The 24845-nt window shown below is 42.4% G+C and overlaps 1 protein-coding gene across 2 annotated transcripts in view; it reads right to left on the bottom strand.

Annotated features, from left to right (window-relative positions):
• Positions 1-24845, bottom strand: part of LOC122805848 — a 116469-nt gene that overhangs the window by 74329 nt on the left and 17295 nt on the right. For both annotated transcript variants that reach the window (XM_044076104.1, XM_044076103.1), the window contains exon 7: positions 3043-3216. In XM_044076104.1, coding sequence (XP_043932039.1) covers positions 3043-3216 — 174 coding nt within the window. The remainder of the gene's footprint in view (positions 1-3042; positions 3217-24845) is intronic.

Here is a 24845-nt window from a genome sequence, read left to right as displayed (position 1 = left end):
AATACCATCATCCTCAAGTCATCAGCTTTCCTTTCATCCAATATTGAGTTTGGCCATTTCTAAGCAACATCTATATCCAAAAGGCCATTTCTTGGTCATACTTTCCATGGCATATCCATCTACTTCTGTTGGAGCTCCTTCCACTAGGGCTGTTGCCTCTTCTGGTGCCTTGAAAGGGAATGGGCACCAATTCCATTCTTCTTGAAGCCACTTCTTAGTCTTCAGTGCATACCTTTACCAAGCGTTATAAGCTGGATATGGTTGGTTTCAAAGGCCAGAGCAGGTTTTGCTGAAACTTTTATAATTGAGGGCTTTTCTCAGCCTTACACCTATTCTGTTTTACTTCATGTTAAGGAGATTACAACTGTGGCATTGGAAGACCCTAGTAGGGTTGTGCAAAATCTTACCATACCAGTAGTTGTCCTCTTCACTGTTGCAATATTCGCTCCATCCCCTCTTCTGGTTTTTGTTTTATAGATTTGCTTCTGGCTGAGGGTTTCTCAATTTTTCTTCTGCATTTTGTTTTTCCTTCTGGATTGTGGATGGACTCCTTTGTCCTATGGAGACAGTTTTCTTGGGAGATTCAATTCTGGGTAGTTGTATCTGTACGTCCCTTTTACACCCTACATTCTGTGCAGAGAGCACAAGTGTGATGTATAGTGCATACAAGATAGGCATTTGTATACTGGCTGCCCTGGGTGGGAGATTCATTCTGCAACCATGAATAGGATGACTGCAACTACGGCTATGCAAGTTTACACTACTACTTTAAATAGGCTGCTAATCCAAATTAGCAACATATGGAGAGGACATCTAGAGCACCAATATTCAAATCTTGAGAGTCTGTATTAGTAATTTAGAAGTCCAACAGTAGCTCATACAGCTGCTAGATTCCTTCATTTTCTCCATCACTCATAGGAGTCCTTGCCCATCTTGGTGAAGACCTCGACAAATGTACAAAGGCCTTCAGTGAATGTGGGCCTAGACTAAAACAAACAAGTCAAAGAATTCTGATACAGCACCTGACATCCACCAATGGGAGTGGTCCTCAGTGGCTGAACATCCATGTTGTCACTGCATCATAGATGAATGCTTATCGGAACCAGAATGCTTATTGGAACCAGAAGGTTTTAAAATGTATGCTAAAGCATACACCAGCACATCAGGTTACTGGAATGTTCCAGTTAGAATGAAATAGCTAAAACACAATAAGACATATCTGGTGCCTGTAAAGGAGGAGAAGTATACCCCCAACAGACAAGTCCGAAATATCTTTGTCTGTGCAATGAACAGCAAAGGTACCTCATGTGAAATGGATAAAAATTTACCAGTCCCAAAAATATGGCAGAACTCCAGTATGGAGTACAGACTACTGGCTACTGCTCCACCATCCAATATAGATTAGAAGAGGGGAAGGGGATTTTCATTTCACTTTAGATGTACAGAAACTAGGAAAGCTGGCGGTGGAATACAGACACCCAAGTAGCCTGCAAATGAAAGTGTGCAGGAAAAAAGCAGGAGATAAATGAACCTGGCCAAGAAGGAATGATGAAGAGGCTAAGAAGACTGGTACAACAAGACCCCACCAGCTTCTGGAAGGGGTAATTCCAGCTGATCAAGCCCAACAGAAGCTATATTGCCCCATACTCAATATAACAGTCCACCCTAGTCAAGAACAGCACCAATAAAAATGAAACTAGAGAAAGAAGCATGCTCAGACAAATATATTGGGAGATTGAGGTGGGGAAGTTACTCCCTAGATGAGTATCCAAAATGCCTGGAGAATAAGCATTCTAGTGCCAGTGTAGAAAAGGTGGGAGGACCTTCACAACTGGGCAGTACAGAGTTAAACTCTTCATAGCATGAATGTGATGGATACAAGCGATTCAGATTGCAGCACAATCTAATAGTATGGCAGAAGGGATACAAGCGATTGGGCATTCCTAAACTTGTTGAAATCTTATGCCCCAGGATTGATTTAAACCATTCATAATTTGTGCAGGCTATGTTCAGACAAAGGGGTTCCTAGTGAAGTGTGCAGGCTATGTTCAGACAAAGGGGTTCCTAGTGAAGTGTGCATAAAGGTTCAACTTGGAGCCCATTGCTGTTGATACTGATTGCAGAGGACACAGATGAATAAAGTTGTTGTATACAGACAATATGGCTTTACAAGCAAGCTGTGGACAATAACTTCAGCAAATGATATGAAAAAGGAATGCAAAACTGATGATGAAGCTGGAGAGAGAGTCAGCTTCCAAGTATCAGGAAGATCAGAGACTGGCATTGCAGCCAACTGGCAGAATGTCATGGATAGTGTGCAACATAATTCAAAGATGAAAGTAATGTGTACAAAATATAGTTGCACAACCAAGACTCATGTATGATCTAGAAGGCTGGGCAGTGAATGAGGAGTTGAAGCTAGATGTGATGGAGGTGTACTGCCTCAGAGACAGGTGATAAGATTCACACCGTGGGAAAGAAATGAGACAAAAGCTCAGGTAGCTCCAATTGCAGAAAACGTCAAAACATTATGGCGGTTTGGGCACATGTGCAGGACAGAAAACAAATTTATGAAGATTTTGGGAAGAGAATTTGGAGGAGAGGAAACAGAAATCCAGGAAAGAGAATGATGGATTGAAAGTACCTGTGAAAGGCGTCTGCCAAAGATAGGAGTGTGTGACTAGAGAGGTGTTGACAGTTATGACCACATGTAGAAAACTAGGAATAAAAAGGAACTGGCAACTCTGGAAGGGGAGGCATTTAGGACCAGCATTACACTATCACCTATTAAAGCATACCAATAGAAGTCAGATTTGCCATTTTAAAGTTCCTGTAAATAGTGGAAACCCACAGGAAGAGTTCTGTAATAAGTGGGAAGTATTGGCATCAACCTGTCCAAAAGTCACCAATGCAGATCATAGGGATGCAGGAAAAGCAGAGGCATTTTCACAAATTCATCAGAAGACAACCTTTCATGCTCATTTACACTATAGCAGAAAAACTGCAGCACTTGTGCTTCTAGACAGAGAAAGCTTAGCTTACCATCTCAACATAGGACTGGTTTTGACCATAGGGTGCCCTCAAGAATACTCTTGTTCCTGTAGTGTTGACAGTGTAGCCCATTTTCTGCACATCCAAAGCAGGAATAATTTCAGTAGGCTTAGTGTCTGGGTAATGAAACACAACCTGCCAGACTTGGGATTGCGCTAGTTGTGCCTAGAATTAAAGAGTTAAAGTACAAGTATTACAAAAATTGAAAAGTGCCAGCCTTTAATACATCAGATTTCTGCATATGCCAGTTACAATAAAACCAAAACAAGTCTGCCAAGTCATCAGGAGCAAAGATTACTCTGAACTTTCTAGACAAACCTTGTACAGGACAGGTGCCATTGTTGGCCCTTGTCTATTTTCGCAAAGAGCACATTCGATATGACCTAGGGCCAGGAAAGCAAACATTTTATTTGTATTAGACAGGAAGGTGAGCTCTTTTCAGCAAATTACCTGAACTACTTCCAACAAAAAAGTTGCGTACAGTATAATGCTGCAAATGGCTTACAGACATTCAGAAGTACCTTCATATTTAATTTTCATAAGACAGTCTAGCTCAGAGAGATTGAGCCCCAAATGCAACCCAGGTTATTGGGGTTCAGTTGGCAGCCCTGGCTCTGAAGGAGCCCAGCAGTACTAACAGAAACCTCAGTGGAGGCAAGGAGCCCCCCCCCCCCCAATCAATCTAGTCCACATTCCCATTATAGCCATCTGCAGATTTGGCTAGCACTTGGATTGTGCCCAGTGATGGAAAACCCAAGAGGGTCCAATAATCAGGGACAAAATGGAGGAAGTTTTGGTAAATTGTATCCTGTATGTGTTTGCACATCCTGTATGTGTTTGCACCAGGCTTTTGCACATCCTGTATGTGTTTGCACCAGGCTTTTTTTGGTTTCAAGAATGTAAATGCCTGAAACGCATTCAATCTTTCTTTCCCTTATTAATGGATTAGAGGTGGGGGGGTTCTCTTTCCATCTAGATGATTTGCCTAGCATGTGCACTTTTGTAATGAGTGGAGGGAATGTAGATTGACTAGGCACCCCTCTGATCAATTGAGAGCCTTGACCCATAAATGCTGCAGTTTCATCCATAGCAATCATGTTGGAGAGTTGGTATTTAGAAAAGTCAATGCCAGAGGATGCAAATGCAACTGCACTTTTAATAACTTCAGCATCTTCCAGCTTGAATGGTGTTGATCTTCTTGAAGACTGTTCATATTGCTTAAGGAAGCCATCCAGCCAATGTTGTGATGCTTTGAATTCTTTTGGGGATATTTCCAATTGGGGTGCCACAACCAAAGTCTTGCTATCCTGTTAGCAATTCACAGATGGCTTCCAGCTCAGGAAAGAACGGTTGCCAACCTGATCCACACTTGCACTTCAGCATTTCCCTCCGCCTGTTGACCGAGGTGATCGTATGCTGCTTGCCATTTTTAGAGCATTCAGAGATCCAACTTCTTTGCAGAAAGATCAGATTTTCCTGGGAGTCCTCCACGATTTCTCTCATGTACTCTATGGAATAGCTCTTTTTACACTCATCTCGTCGGGGGGCGGCGGTTAATTAAAACTTATGAGACAGGAGTGGCAACAAAATGGCAAGGGTTAAGACAACCACCTCCTTTCGTTATAAAGTGTGCATGTTTTATGTGCATTGTCTGTTCGTTGACCAGTCAAAGTACACTTACCAGTGGCAAGGATCTCAACTGTCAAGTTGAAGTGAGGATTAGGGTTACATTAAGAATTGGAGGACTCCTGGGGAAAGAATCTTGTGACTTTCTGCAAAGAGAAGTTGGGTATCAAAATGCTCATGAGCGAGTAAAACCTCAATCAACAGGTTGTCAATATTAATTCAATATGTCCATAGTGTACTGGGGCTTATTTTTGGGGTATGGCTTATGACCACCCTAGAAAACCAGGCTAGGCCTTTAGAGAAATACGGTAGAAGGAAAAGTTCAATACAGCTGCAGTGTAGAATCTGTAGTTTTAGCTCCACCCCCCCAAGGTCAGATAGGAAACTCTATTCAACATTATTCCTTTGACCCATTATTCCTTTGACCAGTGTCCTACAAGTAAAAACCCATCAAGACATTCCTGCAGTTTTACAAGGCTTCACTAAGATCTTTCAAGCATTCATTTGCCATCAGTCCCAGCAGGGGGACTGGGCCACCTAACCATTTCCCTATATGCTCCATCAGTGCACTATCCCAGGCCCACTTTAGACCACAGGCTCATTTCTCCTAGACCTCAATAAAAATAGAGCAATACTTTGAACCAAGAAAAAAAAAATGTTAACACTGCGACCATCAGAAGGGGATGTTTTATTCATAAGTTAACACTTATGATAAAAGGACTTTCAGAACAGAATTACTTACACACCCTGCTATTTGTAAAGAAATATTGGATTCCCCCAACACAGCCAAATACAAACCTGTACTTCCAAGTAAAGCCAACACTTACTGCCATCTGCAACTAGTTACCAGCCTCCTCTTGTATATAAAAAAAATCTCACCTATTGATTTCAAACCACAGGAATGAGAGAATGTCCACTGTTGGTGTTTTAAAATTACCCCAGAACATAACTTTAAGAGGTCCTAAATTAAGATCTGTGCAAGCAGCTATACAAAGAGCCTGGTCAAAGGACAATTTGACAGACTCACCAGGCTGCTCCAAAAATGATTTCTCCAAATTTTTTTTAGAAAGGTTACGCCTTAAAAGTACTACAGAGGAACAGCCCGAGGGGTTGGGTAAATCTCTCTATACTCAGTCAAGCAAAAAAAGTTAAGTCACCCCAATCCTCCCAACCTTCCCCCACTTAAGACACTACACAGATTTTTTTGCTCTACTGCCCTCTGAAATCTAGTCTTTTAGAGATCACTTTTTGTACAGACAGCAGCCTTCTAGTTCAAAAGGAGGCAACTAGCATCAAATTCATTGTGGTGCTATCCAGTTGTACAAGGATGCAGGTTTAGAAAAATTTCACTATTTATTATCTACCATGTTAAGATAACATCCCTTTTTGAAGGTGAATTGGATATCTTATTTTGGCTTTATTCAACTAGAGTAGACTTTAGCCAAACAAACAAGTGCTTTAATATTTTATACACCATTACCCAACACACCCATCGCCTGTAGGTCAAAGTTAGCATGTCCACAACTGCCATTTGTTACACTTCCTAATCAAACTACAAAATCCAAATGTGGTGCAGCGTTCAACATTTACACAAGAGACATGTAGGCAAAAATTAAATTGGTCCCTCCTTGGGGCAGGCAGGACATTCCACTCCTAAAATTCCTCAGTGATGCACTTGCCCTAGTCTGCAACATATTAAAATAAAGACCTAGATTATACAGCCCAGCTTTGTTATCCATGACTGGTAAGGTATCGCTTAAAAGTTCCTGTATACAGCTTAGTACAGAGGATTTCAAAGCAAACCATAATCAAGACAGAGAACTAGTCTGCCTCGTTTCAGATGGCGGGCTTTGGCAAAAGATATTTTGATGGTATTTCATAGATTTCCCTCAGATGACAAGAGGATTATTTCCCTCCTCTGAAGGATTCAAGTCCAAAGGAGATTTGACATCTCATTCTCCCTCTACAAGATGTACATAAAACAAAGATACAAGGAGATAGTGGTCCTAGCATTAAGATATTTCTTATTTGTGAAAGGACTTCAAACCATCCATCTACAGACCATCCATCTACAACCCTTCCACCCATTTTTGCACATTGGGATGGGGAGTAATTTCAGTTTAGAGCCAGGGTTTACCCACCAGCTGGCTAGCCCTGGTGCAGTAGTTCCACACTACACATTTGTACTTATGGCCAATTTAGGCAGTCCAATCCTACTGCAAGTCTTTGCAATGTGGGAGGAAAATTAGTACCCATAGGAAACTTGCACAGCCACAAGAGGAGACTACACAAAAGGCACCCCACCCCAGCTGAGAATTGGAACTGGGGAACTTCTGAGGCAACAAGGCTATCCACTGTGCTACCCTTAACACTTTAATGCAACTATACAGCTCAAAGCTTCAGATGTTAAAATTCCTCTGCGAAAAGCTCAAAACAGGCTTATTCACCAGAATAACACTGCTTTAATTCATAAAGCTCTTATCCACCAACTGGGCAAGAAATTTGATAACTGCTTTAATCCAAATATATAAAAAGCACAAAGGATCATAAAATCACAATTGCCAAGCCATCCAGAGCAAGGCAGAGCTCATTCTTGATTATGGCTCGATTTTGAAATGCTCATTGTATACAAACAATCCAGAGCCAATTGTTGGAAAATGCTTTACAAAGTTGCACAGTAAGGAACCTAGCCTGATGTAACAAATTCTATAGGGAAAAAAAGAACACAAAAACAAAACAAAGTCCAAATAAAATTAAGTGCAGATAGAGCAACTCAGGCACATGAAGAAAACAGCACCCAGTATAGTAACCTAGGAAACTATACACTGAATAGGAAAAAGACGCATGTGGAAAAATACATATTGACTGACGAGTGGGGAGAGATGGGCAAAGGCTGCCAGCCTAGTAGAATTTGATATACAATTCTAACTGTATAAGTTAGAAATACAGGCTTGTGTTTTTAAATGAAAGAAAAACACTAAAATGTTAACTTTGATTGTTACAATATAGGTTTTTCTTTACAGCAAGGGGGCAAAGAAAAGCCTTTCAAATTTGTCTTGAAATTGAAAGGATTTTATGACACTTTGATCTTTAAAGTTGGTTCCGGTCAGGCTGGCTGAAGACAGTCTATAGTGTTAACTAAGGAATAATTGCTAGAGTGTATATGTGAAATGCCTTTGTGTTATATTCTCCTGTGCAGGTGTTTGCTTGCTAAATAATGTAAATGGAGTTTATTAGCCTGGGAACTAAGTGTCAAGATGATTCAATAGGACTACTGGAAAACCCAAGTGTCAAACATGATGTAATCTGAGGAGGACCCAGAGACATGTTTGTTGGTAATGTTTAAATACCATTTCTCACAAGAGACTGGAGCATTTTGATCGTGGATATCAAACTTACCAGCACTCTGCCTTGTGCTTACATGCAAGTTTTTAGCACAGATTTCTTGTAAGCTAGTAAAGATTAATTGGGCATTTCTTTGAAATCAGACCTATCCTACTGAACTCCGATCTCTATGGTGTAGTAGTTTTGTCTTGTTTTAATTAAATATTTTAAAACCTACCTGTGGCTGCTTTGTGTAGAGAAGCTCTAGAATACATTGCATATGTAGGTTATTGTAATAGGCCACTAAGCCTTAGACTACATAGTCACATTACCATTGGATAATACTGCACAGTAATTGAACACCCTTTTAAGGGCCTTTTAGTAGCAGATATTAACTGGGTGGTGGCAGTAATTACTACTGTATAGTCTAGGTAAAGGGGCACAGCTGGATAATCAGCCTTTCAAAGGAGTGTCTGAAGTTGTATAAATCTCAAAAGTGTGTGTGTTGTCAGCTACTTGGCAGGGACACAAAAGCACTGGAGGTTCTAGCTTGCCCAGTTAAGCAGAGACCTGGACCCTATAGCTGTGCCAGTGGGGAGTCTTACTGGGGACCTGGTGAGCAAGGGAGCAGCCAGCCCCAGGCAGACTGTGTGCTGTACTGTATGTATTCATACTTTCCACCTCCCTGGTGTTAGTGAGGATTGAAGCTCCGATTGCTGGGCCAGGGCACATTGGTAATTGACAATGCACATGTCATGTTGTAGCAGAACATAAAACAAGTCAAAAATAGACAAAGTCTAAGAAGAGGAGCACAAGACGAGTCTCCAAGTATGTTGTAGGCATTAAGGTGACACATTCCAGCTCTTTAAAATAGCATTACATTCCCCCTCAAGTGGAACCATCCTAATGTGCAAAATATGAAAAGTGAAAAAAGAAAACCATCTGAGCGTGTGCTTTGCAAGAGGATCCTTGCTTAGTCTAGTCTACTTCCAATTTCACAACTTACTTTACTGGGATATTTCTTGCCTGTACTGGGGCAGCTGCAGCTCATGTCATGACAGGTACAGAAAAGGGCCCACATTTAAAGGAACCAAGCCTCTATTGTCTCCTTCAAAATAAGGTCCAATGTTCTTTTGAAAGCAGAAGGGCCAGTATCTAGAATCATGTTCTATTACTAAACAAAATGGACCAGTTGTCACAAATTTTTTAATCTCATGGGCATCTTTACTGGAAGTTAAAGGTTATACTTTAGTCTTTTAGAGAATGCAGATACTACTGAAATAGTAGTCATGCAAGTGTCTTCCCTTGCCTTTAGCTACTCTATACAAAAATAAAGATTCTGCAGCCACTTTACAAAAGTTAAGTTTAAGGACAATGAGCAATCATATCACATTATGCTTGATCATTTGCAGGGCCCATGCAGCAGTAAGTTTACCCTGGTGGGTTTGTGAAAAATTAGAAAGTTCTTGGGATGTGTGCTTGGAGGGATATCAAGAAAACATTATGGTAATCATGATCATAATGACAACCAGTAAATTTCAGAGAGTCAGTTGAGTAAAATAGCTTATACTGACCCTTCCCCACTAGTGTCCATTTTAGACTAGTGAGTAAAACTCCGCACAGAACCACATCATACTGCATAACAAGGCAATACCATGAATGCATTGGGGTAGCATGCAATTAGCATGAAATAGTTTACTAGTGGTGCCTTATAAATTTGTCACTCACCTCTGCAATTACACCAAGTAAGCTTTGGGAAGAGACTGCACATTTTTTTTTTTTAAAAAGGTGTCTGGTAGATTCAAGTTGCACATTTGAGGCTAGAGAACCCAAAGCATCTGGCTTCTGTAATTACCCATCTTCCCCATTTTCCTTTGCAATTACCAGACTACTTCACCACTCATCTCTAGCTTTGACAGAAGGCTCATTTCTCAGCCCAAGATTTCAGGTGAACACAAACCTCACTCACAAGATGGGGTTTCCAACACTTAATGGCATTTCAAGGCAAAGGACAGTCATAGAACAGTTTCTGGCATTTTCAAACCAGACTGAATCTACCAGTGAATCTCTCTGGGTCTTGGGTATGATGGCTTCAGCCATTTCCATGCCCCTCTTTGCCCCCCAAGATTCAATGGTCCTCAAGTCAGTTTGAATGGGAGTGTGTATTTTCAGTCCAAATTACACCAATGTGCTTTTTCATAAAAAGGAATTAAATCTGTTGTCTCAAAGTCATCCCTTCTCCCAGCCAACCCCCACCAAATCTGGACAAATGCTTCAGACCACTTCCTCAGGACACTGCTCCAAGCAAAGGGCAGGATCTAGGAACAAGTTGAAAAGCACATCTGTGCAATATTTTAGATACTATAGCATGTCTAACCATGGATTCCTCAACATCTAATCCAAACCCTGCCCAGCCACCACATCATCCACTTTCACCTTCAAACTAGTGTCCACATCCTATAGAACACTGCTCAAACTTAAGCCATGCTCTTCAGCTGATAGCCAGTATCATTGCCTATCATGTCAGTCCTGGAGGAATCTCACATTCCCTCTCTGGCAAAAGTTATTCTCCCTCTGCACAAAGGAGGGGAATTCAGGTAGTTTTAGACCTATAACAATTCCCTTTGCCAAAATACTGTATTCAAAAAATGAGTTCTTCCTGCAGGAGATGGTCTATTCCCTATGCAACATTGCTTCCATCCTTCCCATAGTACTAGCACTGCCTTTCTAACCTTTATAGGTACTGTCAAAGCTAGAGATAATGCCAAACTACTCTTTGAAGGCTTTGGACAGGCACATTTTTGTCACAGCAAAACTACTTCAAATATCCTAGAGGGTCTCCCAAGCCAATCCTTCTGTGGTTCAAAAGCTACCCATCCCAATAGGTAGTCATCAGTAAAACTCCCATGCACTTTCCTTGGCTCTCACCAACAGTGTGCCACAAGACTATCCCTTGGTCCCCCATTTTCACCAACACCATCTACTTCCACACAAGCCACCCTCATTTGCACATCTGACTTGCACCTCCAAAAACACTCAGGAAGGTTCAGTAGCCACTGAAAAACTTAACCAAAAAGGAGACCAAACTACCCCCCCCCCCCCAGTATAGAACCACTGAAGTCACTTCTCATAGCAAACTATTAGGGGTGATGGTGAATGATTCTTGCATTCAACCTGCATATAAAAGTTTGCATAAGAAACTAGGGATGCTTTACAGAGCCAAAAAATCTCTTAACTAAAACTACACTTGCCACTACTCCCTCCCATTTGTTTGCAACTCCCATCCTTACTAGCCTCCAGGCTTCACAAAAGTTAAGGCAATGCTATAACTTGGCTTTTCCCGGTTAGGGGTCGCCAGAGCAGATCTGTCTGCTCATGATTGGCAGTGGAGTTATGGTGTCGAGTTGCCAGCCTGGTGCCCAACCTTCCACAGAAGACACACTCACACCTAGGGCCAATTTAGAGTGTCCAGTCCACCTACATGTCTTTGGGATGTGGGTGGGAGGAAACCCATGCAACCACAGGGAGAACATTCAGACTCTGCACAGAAGGCACCCCAACTGAGAATTGAACCGGAGAACCTCTTGCGGTTAATTTGCAAATACCTCTCACACCCCACTGTGGCACTGAAAAACCTAAATTGGTTAGAACTGCCACAAATGCAAACTTGCCAATTAATTATCCAGCATTCATCTACCTTTCTAGCACCAAAACATTCTTCCCAACTATGTTCCCAGTGTCTTTGTGATGCAGTGACACCGTCTACAAACCTAGCAAGTTTGTGCCCTTACAAGGCTGCAAAGGCCTGGAACTTCTAACCTGTATCCCAGCAGGGTCTATACCCTCCCATCTTCCAAAACCACTCCGAAGAGACTTCCTAGCTAAAGCCAGTCTGTTCTTGCTCAAAAACCAGGGATAAACTACATCCCCAAGTACCCTTGTACCTCCTTGCACTCCTTAATCACTTTCTGCTATCCAGTTCTCAGCCCTGACCAAATATACCAGACCACATTTCCTTTATAAAATAGGAATTGCAATATGAAGTATTAGGCTAACTCTATAAACTAAATTTCTCTAAATATTAAATGATTTAATATCAATATAAGGTATGACAAATGTTTATTTTAGACTGCAGAGGTTTGTGAAATTGTTCTTAAATATATTTCATAAAATCTGAGCTTCTCTCCCCAAGCCCCCCAGTGAAAATGGACTACCAGTCAGACTTTCCCCACTAATCAAAATGTCAAATACATCACAAAGGATGGCTCTAAACTACTCCAAAATACTAGATCACAGGCTTACAGAAGACCACCACAGTGAATGCATAAAAGGGGAACCAATCATACCCTTTTGATAGATTAGGGTAGGACAGAACCAGTTCAGTTAGTCCCCAAAAGCTGCATACATTTCAGAGCAAAACATGGCAGACAAGCTGAGCAGGACCAGAACAAACACTCAGAATACACCTTGTGTGGTCCCAAGAATTAAGCCATCCGACTGGTTATCTAAGTGTTTGCCTTCAGTCAAAAACAAAAGAACTTCTGCTCCAAGACAGGCAAGCCTGAAGAGGCCTTTTCATTCCTATGGAGGAGTATTCCCCTGCTTTTCCACTTTTTGGTTTTGAGTGCTTTAAGATTTAGGACTCCATTATAATGATCAAGTTTCAACACAGGCAACAGTAGTTCAGTAAGATTCCTCAAAGAATAAACTTGCTCATAGGACTGGGTACTTGACATGGAGACTATACAACTTCAATGGACTACCAGAGGCACCTTTGCCTGAGGATGGGCAGTACGTATAGAAGGCAAATAACCCCAGTAGAAAGAAATTTTAGTTTGTGCCAAACCAAGAGACCAGGATTCTTTAAGGCTCTAGCTCCTTTCATACAGCAGTTTTTTTTCTACAAATCACTCTGGATTTTCTTAATCCAAATTCATATCTGCACCTCAATATCCTCCCTTTCTACCCTACCTCTTGAAAAGGTTTTTTGAAAGTACTACATTATCTGCCCACCTAGCAGATAAGGGGCCCCTACTTAGAATCTTAAATTTTCTCTTCAACCTGCTGAAAGTTGATTCAAAGTTCTTACCTTGGAAAGCAAGGGTCATTTCTCTGCACTTCTATGGTAGAGAAAGCTACAAGCTCTTATGGAGTCACCCCTCATATTTCACAAAGGTAATTGGCTGTTCAGGTCCCAGTTCTTTGCAGAGCCTTAAAAGGGAGAAAAGTCTTCACACTCTGGGGGAGTGTCCACAAGCAACTCAGGTAGTAAAATTATGGAAATAAAAATCATGCAGGCAGTCGGATGTAAAGTCACAGCCCATTCTAGAGGGTTTTGGCTACTTCTGTGGCTTTTGACTTCAGAAAGGTAGCAACTTGACCTTGTATGCACATTTATATGAAGGACTACAAACTAAATCCGATCTAGAACTAGAGCAGGCTTTTGCTCTTCTCAGATAGACCCTGGAATCTGATCCAGCTCTTTTCCCATTACTCAAGCAACAGTATTAGATTATTGCTGCAGTAGCTTTAAGCAACAAGACCAAAGTTGCACAAGGTGTTAGAATATCACTGTGGGAGTAGTCATTACCCTCATGGGTCTATTATGTACCATATGTACACTTGAGCGAATGGCCACACCACTTTTCCAAGGGAAAGAAACCAGTTGGCAGTGAAGGTACAGAATCTCTACCATATGTATACTTGAGCGAATGGCCACACCACTTTTCCAAGGGAAAGAAACCAGTTGGCAGTTTTTAAGTCTGCATTTTCCCCACTGTAGTTCAATCTCAGTTTGTATATTTAGTTAGGGGGTGTGGGGGGCACAGCCCCCCACTTAATGGTGTTATATCGTGTAGTGTGTAGCTGGCCTACAGATTTTTCCCTTGGAAAGAAATAAATGTGGCTGTTCACCCTATAATAGACTGTCGACGTCCACTTAAGCGATTATCTGTACCTTAGAGCATATAATAAACCATACCTGTACTGTATACGATAGACCCTACCCTCATCCCCTTCTTTCCTCTAGTTTTCTTTTACATACAGGGGTTGGGAGGGTGGCGTAATGGTTAAGGTGTTATCCTTACAAACACAAGGTGCAGGGTTAGAGTCTCAAGAAGGGATAACTGGCTAGGCTTACAATGGCTCGCAAGGGCATTTAGCCTAGTACTAACCTATGACCGCAGTGGTGCTGCAGTAGCATTGTCACCTCACAGTAAGACGCTGTCCAGTTAGATTCTCAGTGTCTTCTGTGTGGAGACCTACATGAATGGGCGTACCTTCATTGAAGGTTGTGTGTCAGGCCTGGCAAGCCAGTACATAAAAATCAACAGCCAATCATTAGCAGACTGGAGTGCCTCTGGCGATCCCCAACTGGGAAAAGCCAAAAGACACAACTAACCTATGAACTATTTGGCAAGACTCTAGCCTCCCCATCTTTTGATGAAAGATTGGCTGTGCAGATTAATTCAGGACTGCCCACTGTGCAGATTAATTCAGGACTGCCCACTGTGCAAGAGTCACCTTTAAATGCTCCAACAGAGCAGTCTACATGGTCAGCCCTTCCAAGTGCTGCTATTTCCAGAGTGTGCCACAATATATCAAAAGGCAAGGTCTTCCCTTAAACCAATGCAGCTTCACAGCCAACAGCAAAGCAAATCTTGACATTTTGCCCAAGCTCCACACTAGTGTCCCCATCTGGAATATTTACATACAAAAATTGGTTAGTCTGGCTGAGGCAACACCCTCCCCCTTTAACTGGTATACATGTATCCCATGCCATATCCATATGCCAGCACTCAGGAAGTGTGCTTAACAGGATCAGTTAAACACTCCCGCAGAATCAGTCATGTCCCATGAAGAGCCTGGCATGAATCTTTATAGTCCAAGTGGTGGGCTGAAAAGTGGCTGTGACATCTCCCCCCAAAGGTATGAGGACAGCCTACCAAACATGCCATTTCATGTGTAAGCCAGTTACTAAGCAACTCTAGAGCTTCTCATCTACATTCTGCAATTGAAAGGAAACCAGCCAGCCATTTCAGTTTCGGACTTCATACCCTTCGGAAAAGTCATTCTGATGCTTCTGATGCAAACCCTGTTAGTCTGTTTGATGGAACAATTTTAAAAAGGTGCCCCTATTTTGGGCCTACACACAGTAAATGAAGGTGGAAAGATTCAAACCCTGCATCCTTGCCACAGGTATCAGCAAGCTAACAAGTTAGACCTTTAGTCCTCTGCATTTCCAGATAGGTTAGCATTTGTTAGTAACAAAATGCAGAAGTCTTACAATCTGATCTTGCAGAGATTGCATTATTTGAAGTGGCGATCAGGAGAGTCCAGACTATATGACCTGGGAGAGACCACACACTTTTCAGTCAGTGGAAGCTGTAAGCTACTCCAGTTATGAAAATGCACCATGGTTAAGGTACATTACACAGTTCATGTCCTTGTCCTGTCCACTAATAAATTCATAACTGCTTGCAGAATCTTTAAGAACCTGCAAGTCAAACTGACAAATTTCTGTTCTTAATACTTGAGCAGAGTGACAGCTGAATTCTTTTTTCCAGGTACAAGCAAGAAAAGAGGATGCCAACACTACTAATTTTCTTCTGTTTTGCTATAATCTGTTGTGGCCAGTCTCCCAGCTAACTGCCCAGGGTCAGTGTTGGATCCATTTGTGCCTACTCTCCAGTTTACCAACACACTTTCTCCATCTGCCCTATGAATTGCCCATTATATCAAATATCCACTTCTGTTATTAACCAAGTCTAGCATTTCAATTTCTAGTCTTAAAATGCAAAATTTTCCCTCCATACTCTTACAATTTTTCTTTTGTCTTGACCATATCCATCTCCAGCTCCTGTATTATGGATCGTATACTCTTAATCCTAAGTTAAATCCATGCTCCGTAACACCAATTTGTACACTCGTTTCTATCCCTTAGTAGATGTCCAAACAATGGTTTACAAACATTTGAGACAGGAATGAAGGTATTTTAATACAGCTAAAAATCCTCAAAGCAAGGGAGGATTCCTGACATTCATAAGTGCCATAACCTATTTTTCTCACAAGATGATATCAAGTAGTGGAGCTTTCACTTGAACTGGCAACTGTGGAGAGGCCAAGTTACTGTAGGAAGCAAAGACTCGTGTTGAGGCCTGGGAAGTATGAACTTGGGACGTGATTAGCTTCCTATTTCCTGGCTTTTGCTCTTCACTTGGGGAGACAGATTGATGGATGCAATTGCTTCTACAATTTTCATGTCTGTTATTCACTTAGTGAGCCGAGGGGGTAGGGTGGTCATTTGTGGCACTAGCACAAGGTTTGTCAAGCCAGCTACACCAAAATCCATTAGGTTTTGGAGAAAAATGCTTAAGTAGCAAGGAAATGAAGATATGGCAGCTAAATGTATGAAGGCAATCTAAAATGCAAACAATGCTTAGCTGGCAAGTAATCAGAGTATCATAGGAAACACTGCTTCATATAGAGGACCATTCCTGGTTCCCCAAAAGTCAGTAGTCTTTCACACATTTAACACAGTCTTAGGCTTATAGCACAAGTAATGCTTTCCAGTCCATGTTCATTTTAGAAACTAGCTTTAATGGCTTCACTTGGCGCAATAGTCTCAGCTGCAACTAAGCTTGTTGCTTCACAGGTAGACTTTCTATACTGAAATCTGACACAAATTCCAAAATCTCTCTTCCTAGAAGGAAGAGGCTCCTCACAAAGGTGACTCAGTATGTTTGGTGGATCAACTATTTTTAAAGTATGCAAATTCTTTGCAAAGCTGCTGCATCCAAGCATGTGGGGGGGGGGGGGCAGCAAGGCAAGATGTTCTGTTGCCACATCTTGCACAAGATGTTAGATCAATCTGCCTAAACTACCTTTTACATAGGAAATGGTGATTCTGGTCTTTTTAAAGGCAGTGAGGTTTTAAGATAATGGAGGAGGGTGAAGATAATTGGATACTTGCAGTTCTCTTGGAACATTAAATTAGTGATTTTTTTCTTCGTCTGGAGGCCCCATATAAAATCGGGCCAAGTCTGCTTTGCTGAACTGGGCATGGAATTACTCCTTGTGTTTTTCTATACACTTGGATACAAAGGCTTAGAGTGATAATTCAGTGGAACCTCCAGATGCATTGATACAGACTGCACCCCCCCCCACATCTGGGAGTTGGAGCCTCAATTAAAATTCCAATACAGATCCTCATTGGAGTTTTCAAAAAAACTGCTAAATGGATTAAGCCGAATGCATATTTTTGCTCAACATGGTTGCCTACAGTAAGAGGTCAGCTTCATGGTGTAGGGCATAAATCCCAACTATGGCACTAGCAACCAGGGTTGCCTAAAGGCATTAGCCAGGAATACCATTGCCACCAATTCACCCATCCCAGGGGCGAGTGTGTAACTCTATACGAGACACCCACTAGGAGCTACACCCAGAGTGCAATGCTACCAGACCAACCCTGTCCAAATGCACTCACTGTGCAAGCACAACTCTGCATAGAACCACCTCCTTCCCTGAAGCATCTGTCATCAGCACTGATATCAATATCCTGTGGTTAAGGGCGATCCACCATGAAAGCCAATACTGCCCCTCTCCTTAGGGAATTGGAGAGGAATTTAGATTCCTGGAGAGAAGTGAGCCTCGAGGCTCTATCTATACTGGAATGCTAGTCTCCTGACCAGACCCTAGGGCTGGTTAGGTGCTTAGTCAGAGGAGACACTGAAACACTTGACCGGGAGAAAACTGCACACCAACAGGGCCTAAAAACTGCACAAGTCAATACAATAATTATGCAACCTTAGCACATTTAAATTTAGTCCTTTTGCTTAAGATGAGCCCAAGTGTCTTTACTATATTTGGTTTCATATCAAAGTAAAAATCAGGAATCATCTGGCATCAGAACATGAAGATGCCAAGAAATGTGCAGCCACCACAATGTAACCACCACATTGGAATCTGGATCAGATCTCCACTATTTTAAATTACTATTCACATATTTTAATATGTATGACATCTAGGGCCAGGATTTAAATCATTCCACTGTACTCATTAGGCAGATAATGCCCTTTCAGTATGTACTTGCCCAAAGTGTCAAGTGGAGTAACTGCAATGCTTCCCAAGAAACTCAAGTCCCTAATCAAACTATATGGACCATCTCAAGACTAGTCTCCTCTTTTCAGCATCATACAAGCTACTGAGGGGCAATCTGTGCCTCCCACCCTATACTATCAGACCTATTATGCATACAAGTCAGGCAGTGGCATCACCCACTAAGGGATCTCAATTTCTTACAAAAGAAATGGGAAGGGAAGGAAGGGTACATCAAATTTTGCTTCTATGGAAGTCCACTCCACTTGGGCTACTGCAAATTCAACTCTGGTTGAACACCTTTCCACCTCATGGATACAGGCAGTGTCCCAACATACGTGCGCTGTCCATCTCGGTTAGCTTATCATGGGGATGCACGATTAGACAATCCTCAAATTAGCTAAAGTATCAGACTTGAGACCAGTTCACAGTAAGGCCACCACTCCAGTAAGGGAAAACAAAGGTTGGCAAAAACCAATGCTGGATATTATAGCAACCCTACCTGAAGGTCAGAATGCAGGAGATCAATACACAAAAGGCTGGAACTGGCAATCAGCATCACAAAGGTGAAAATATGCTGAAGGCTTGGGTAAGAACTATTAGGGAGATTAGGGAGTTTGAATGGATCAGATTTTCAGCAGATAGTCAACCAGGTTTGAATGCTGCCGTTTCTCTAAAGCCTGTTTTAACTAAGATACAGCGTACAAAGTTAAAGGCTTTGAATGTAATTTTTTTAACATTACTACTTGTATTTTTTGATTACTAGATACTATGTATTTTGCATTGTATTATTGCTTTAATTTGTTCACATGATGTTTGGGCTGTGTCATGTGATTTTCATGACTCCTATTTAAATTCGGTTTTTAAATGAACCTGTATTAAGCATTGAGAAAGGGTGCAATACCTGAAAGCTTTGTGTTGTTAAAGGTAGTTTTTTGCTCAGCGTTGGTGTTATTTATTGGATCTATACAGCGGTGTGTTAGAAAAGTTACTTCACATGAATGGAAGCCAGTTTCTAAAAGGGGAAAAAACTTGACATACCTCCTCCAAAAAGCAATTTCCTAGATACTGCAATTCTGATGCCATCTTTTTGCATGTGCAAGAGCAGGATCCAAGGATGCCTTTTGCCTCCAACAGTATGTAAGAAGCTGTATATAGACATGGGGCTTTGAGGCGATTTGCCAGAGACACGACTACACCCTGCATTCTTTTTTGTGAAGAACCCTTTATGTTCCCAGTTGCTGGTGCCATCTCAGGTACACTGAAAAGGGCTAAAACATGTTAACACTGCAGTCTACATGTTATAAGCCTAGCCAATAGCCACATGTCCAGAGTTAAATCCCATACCTTGTATCCAAGGTGAAGGCCTTATCCATTATGCCACACATTAAAATTTCTAAGTTAGACAGTTCACTTGTATTGCTTAGCCATAGCAAGGACTGCATTTTAAAGTTTGGGCATAGCAACTATTACAAGTTTAGAACTTATACAAAATATCATACAGCTTAATGCAACAGATGCAAGTTAGGCAGCTTTGCATAGGAGCCACCAAATTCTCCATCAGACCAAAACAAATGGAGAATTTATCCACTATAGGACTAGCTCTTTGGTCATGAGTTTTCTGAATGTATTTTGTCAGCATTGTGCCTAGACCTTGAAATGTAAACCACCTTTGACTTGATAATGCCCTAGAACTGGTTAACCAGCACACTAGCTGAGAAAATTCAGTCTGGTCCTTCCTATAGGAGCACTAAAGCCTCAAGTCACCCCTAAAAAAAATGTAAACATTTGCACCACTCGCACATATCTACACCACCAAAATGCACAGTTAAAAACATTTGCAGAGGCTCTCAACCCAAGCAACAGAGACCTCCAAAGCAGAAATGCAAGCAACCTCCATCCCCAGATAACATAGCCCACAGACCGAGTGGCTCGTAACCCAAGCAACAGAGACCTCCAAAGCAAAAATGCAAGCAACCTCCATCCCCAAACAACATCAGACCGAGTGCCACTTACCCACACTAGTCATAGGCAACTCTAGTCAGGCACACTGATGTCCCACTCACCAGGCTAAACAAGGTTACTGTCTGCTGCTTGTTGGGTGCCAGGATCTGCCACATAATCCACACTCAAGGTCACTCCACAACAAGTATAAATATGACAGTCATTGTCCCATGTTGGTGTGAATGACCCAAGATGCACCTCCCTGGACCACATGGAGACATTGAAGATCTCTCCGATCTTGAACAGTTACAGAACAGTTACAGCTGCTGGATCATACACAAATGCATTCCAAGCACTAAGTGCATGGATCATTCCATCCTCCAAAAAAAGAAAACCAATCTGGTGGTCCCCTGCCATAAACTGTACAACAGAAGGAAGAAACTGTTGCAAAAGAGTTAAATCCCATGAGTGGGAGAGCTCCCTGGTCAGCCTCAGTGAGAAACAGATCCCTTATAAGATCCTCAAAAGCTAGCTACAAAAAACAAAATGCCACCAGTTCTAAGGACAACCACAAACCATTCTATAGCCATGTCAAGAATCTCAATGGCAACACCCAGATCTGCTCAGAGTTGCAGCACAATGGCACGAAAATTACAGACCAACTGATATTGCTATCCTGGCAGCCTTTACCCCCCCCCCCCCCCCCCAAGGGCCCATATCTATACAAGAAGAATCCCTGCAATCACAACTACGCAGGTAAAGCTGCACTCTAAAGCCAAAAACACAGCATCCATGGGACAGACATCCCAGGCTGCATTCTATATAAACTTCAGAATGAACTGGCTCTCCCACTTAAGCACCATGTTCAATAGCCTTGCATCAGGCTTTGTGCCCACTGAATGGTGCACTGCAACAGTTATACCACTCCACAAATGGGGAGCCACCACTGATCAGGAATTATCAAACTATTAGCCTGATGAGCCTGGTCTACAAGGCCATGGAACCAAGACATTGGTAACCTCCAAACTCTGGATCCCAAAGGCAGATCATGCCTCCTGAATCTGATGGACTTCTTTTGAGACAGTCACCAAAGCTGTAGAGGGTAAGGTGGTTCACACAGCCTATCTTGACCTCACCAAGGCTTGACACCATTCCCCATTCTGGAATTATAGCTAGACTCAAACTAGCTATAAATCCCCATGTCACAAGATGGGTTGCCAACTGGCTCACTGACCCACACTGCAAAAGTTGCAGACTCCAAATCTGACCTCAAACCAGTGACAAGTAGAGTACCACAGGGTTCAGTCCGGGGACCTCTCCTGTTTGGCATCTACTTCTCTGAAGTACAGGCCAACACAGAAGGCCTCTGGCAAGTTTGCAGAGGACTGCAAACTAGGAGCCATAGTAAAGTCCCCAAGTCCCCAAATGATGTGGACATCCTACAGAAGGGCCTCGCTGAGAGATGCTTTGTGTCAAAGCAATGGCCTCAAGCTCAATGTCAAGTAGTAACACCCCTTTTGGAATGCATCTCAAGACATCTGCAGCAGCTGGAAAGGCCACAGATGTACCTCACAAAGGATTACTGGCCTCAAATGCCCTACAGAGTCAAAAATTCCATAGCATTTTGCCTACTCTGAGGTGATCTCTGCCCAACAAAGCTGTCAAATCCAGAGCTGTTGGACATGCTACACCTAAAGAAATCCCAATCCCTCCGGGCTACATGCTCTAGGGACCTAAACCTTGTCATGACATGCTGGAGGGATAGATTCCTGTCCTAGAGACTTCCCATACACTGAACAGGCTACCCATCTATGTCAAAGTTCTTCATAAGCACTCAGGAAAAATCTTGAGTGGATAGGAAAATAGGCATAAGAAAATAACTTTCTTGGGTGGTGTAAGTCAGGGAACCTTGTTGGCCAAGTCAGGAAACCTTGCTGGCTAGGCTTATGTAGGCCCTTGGGCCAATGTCCTTTTCTGTTCATGGGTAGGTACTAGGCTTTCCAAGTCTGCTCAAATTCTAGGATGAGCTACTAAATATAAAGTTTACTAGAATCACCACAAACCCCCACACTGCCTCAGCTGCTTGTTAACAGGAGCTGCCATCACCATCCCCCATACTGACTTTGGGGTGACCTAAAGACACATACAAGGTGAAGATAAAATAGAACGCAGTTATAGTAGGTGTTCCAAAGAGAATAGGGTCACTAGCCCCGAGGCCCCCTAGCCAATACTTAGCCCAGGTTCCCACAAGTCAGGACCCAATGTCCCTGTCCAGCAAGGACACCAGTGGAAACCCAGGGGTGTATTTTCAATTTCCCATCCAGTCATCCAGGTTCCCCTTAAAGAGGGATAAGCAAGTACTCCGCTTGATGTGGTGAGGGAGTCTATTCCACAGATGGGGGAGTCACTGGGAGGCTAATCTGTCCCACCAGCAAGTTGTTGATGTTGCAGACCAAGTTGAGAGTTAGTGTTTGGGTCATGTGACTGGAGTTTGGCTTGTCGATGTGCAGCAGTTTTATCAAGGTGGGATCAGAGATTGCTCTGTATGCCAGACAGATCACCTCCGAGGAGTCTCTAGAGAGAGAAGGAAAAGGCTTTGTCCTGTGCAAGTTAGATGTTTGAAGCCCTGGATTCTCCTGGTCAGGAACTTCTCTCCAGCTTCTGCATGTGCTTCGCGAGGTACATGCTGAAAGGGGCATTCTACTCCCATGATGGGAGTGATAAGTAATATAGGGAAGTTATGACTGTTCCTGGAAGAAATACCTTTACTAGTGCGAGACATATAGAAAGCTCTCCTGTACAGTGGAGGCAAAAAGTTAGATTGCCACCAACTTGGGTACCCAGGTCCCCTCAACTGCTTGCATAGTTGTCATTATGTCATGTTGAGATGTCACTTTCCAGAGGGGAATTTTTGGCATTTAGTTTGTCTGGGTGAGACCCTCTTGTATATCTATTCCAAATAACAGGGTCCCAAAAACAAATACTGGGGTACACTGCATTACTTGAGGTAGCTTCCCCTATTTTGACAAGAGTAACAGTGAGCCAGTTAGCTAAACATCTGGTCACATATGCCCAAGTAAGGAATAGGGATTAAGACCTTGGCCCAGTCAAGGTAGGTGGTATGCACCAGCTTCCCCTCCTCCATGGCTTTGGTGACAAGACTCGGGGAAGTCCATCAAGCTTCAACATAGTTCAGTCTTTCCATCTTACCAAACTGCAGGCCATGGCTTACATTTTAATGGCAGGTTGCCCCCAGTCACCCCTTGGTATAAGGTCAAATAAAGCCTGCTAGGACACTTCTATGGGCTAGGTTTGTAAAGGCTTCAGGGCTATTAGCCTAGTACACACCTATGAACCTAATGTAGTAAAAAGTGAAACGCCCATCCACATTTCCTCAGAATGTCTTTGCCGTATATTTTAAGTTTTGTTAAGTCAAATCACTGGCTGAGGAATTTAGTCTCCATGCCAAATGCATGCCAAGCCAAAACCTTTAGCAACTTTCAAGTTTTGAAAGCACAATATTTACAAATCCCAATTTTCAGCATTTGTCCTTCCCTGCACCCCAGCATCCCAATCCCTGCCATAACCCAATACCCACTGCTTTCCTCATCACTCGCAGTCAATACGTCATGCTGCTTTCCACACTGGCCTAATTACAAAGGGAAGAAACTGACCCCCCCCCCCCCAATTCCCTACCACACCTCCCTCTGGCTTTCTTTCCTTGGGGAGGGCCTAGAAAACTTTTGCAGGCAGTTCCAGTAGCTCCTCAAAAGCTGGATGTACAACACAAGAGCCAGACAGCAGATTGCACTAGTTAGTGCAATTATGTAGTGGTTACCAGCAGCATCCCTACCCACCAAGAGACAATTCATCAGCATGCAACAGTCCAAAGGACATCATGTCACCTTCTCCAAGCAAAATTGCTATCTTGTAATGCTCCTGGTCTCCAACAATGCTTTGGGGGTGAAGAGGCCAGCCATTTCATCCAGGGGGAAACCCCAATATCAGGCATAGCCCATTCAGAACCCAGATCACCAGCAGCACAGAGATTTTCCTTTTTGCACCACAAGGTTGGCTGTTAGACAAATTCATGTGTGGATACAGCATGAGTGTATTGGATACAGCATGAGCGTATAAGCAAAGTCTTAAATGCAGTTACCATCACTTCAATCACTGGCTTCAGTGCAATTAAAATTTTAGTGACTATCCCTTTGCTTATCTAGATTTTAGTGTACCTAATACAGGGCATGGAGAGAGATGGGCTTTAGAGTTGGCTGCAATCTGTACCAACTGCTATAGAAGGAAAGCCAGTGCCATCAGTTCCTGATCAGGAAAGGAAGTTATCATTGAAAACAGAAAACAAGCCATCGGTTCCTTCACTTAAAATGAATACATTTTAGATATAAGAATATGTAAAACAATATACTATTAGTTCAAAGCAGTTTTACAATGCCAGAACATGGATGGAAAAATGGAATCGCATTATGGATAAAATAGTGGAGATGAATGAAGGATTCCTTTTACATATTTCCTATTCCAGGTGGTGGCTTTGAGATACTGCATCCAAAAACAGCCAGAAAGTTACTAAACCAAGAGCAATTTCATTAGTGTGGCAAGAGTAATTTTACAATGACTTAGGATTACAGGGATTGGAACCTTTGGGGCATCCCCTTACTAGCACTGACCATGCTTTGGACCGATTCAACATAGAAGGGACAAGAGCAAAATCATAGCTTTTACTATTTATGAGACTAGGAAAACTTTCTTTTGGATTAAGACATGCAAACGTCTGTGGAAAGGGGCTA

This window comes from Protopterus annectens, chromosome 7.part0 (assembly GCF_019279795.1).
Source record: "Protopterus annectens isolate FY-2018-M chromosome 7.part0, PAN1.0, whole genome shotgun sequence".
NCBI classification, from domain to species: domain Eukaryota; kingdom Metazoa; phylum Chordata; order Ceratodontiformes; family Protopteridae; genus Protopterus; species Protopterus annectens.
This window is presented reverse-complemented; position numbering and strand designations above follow the sequence as displayed.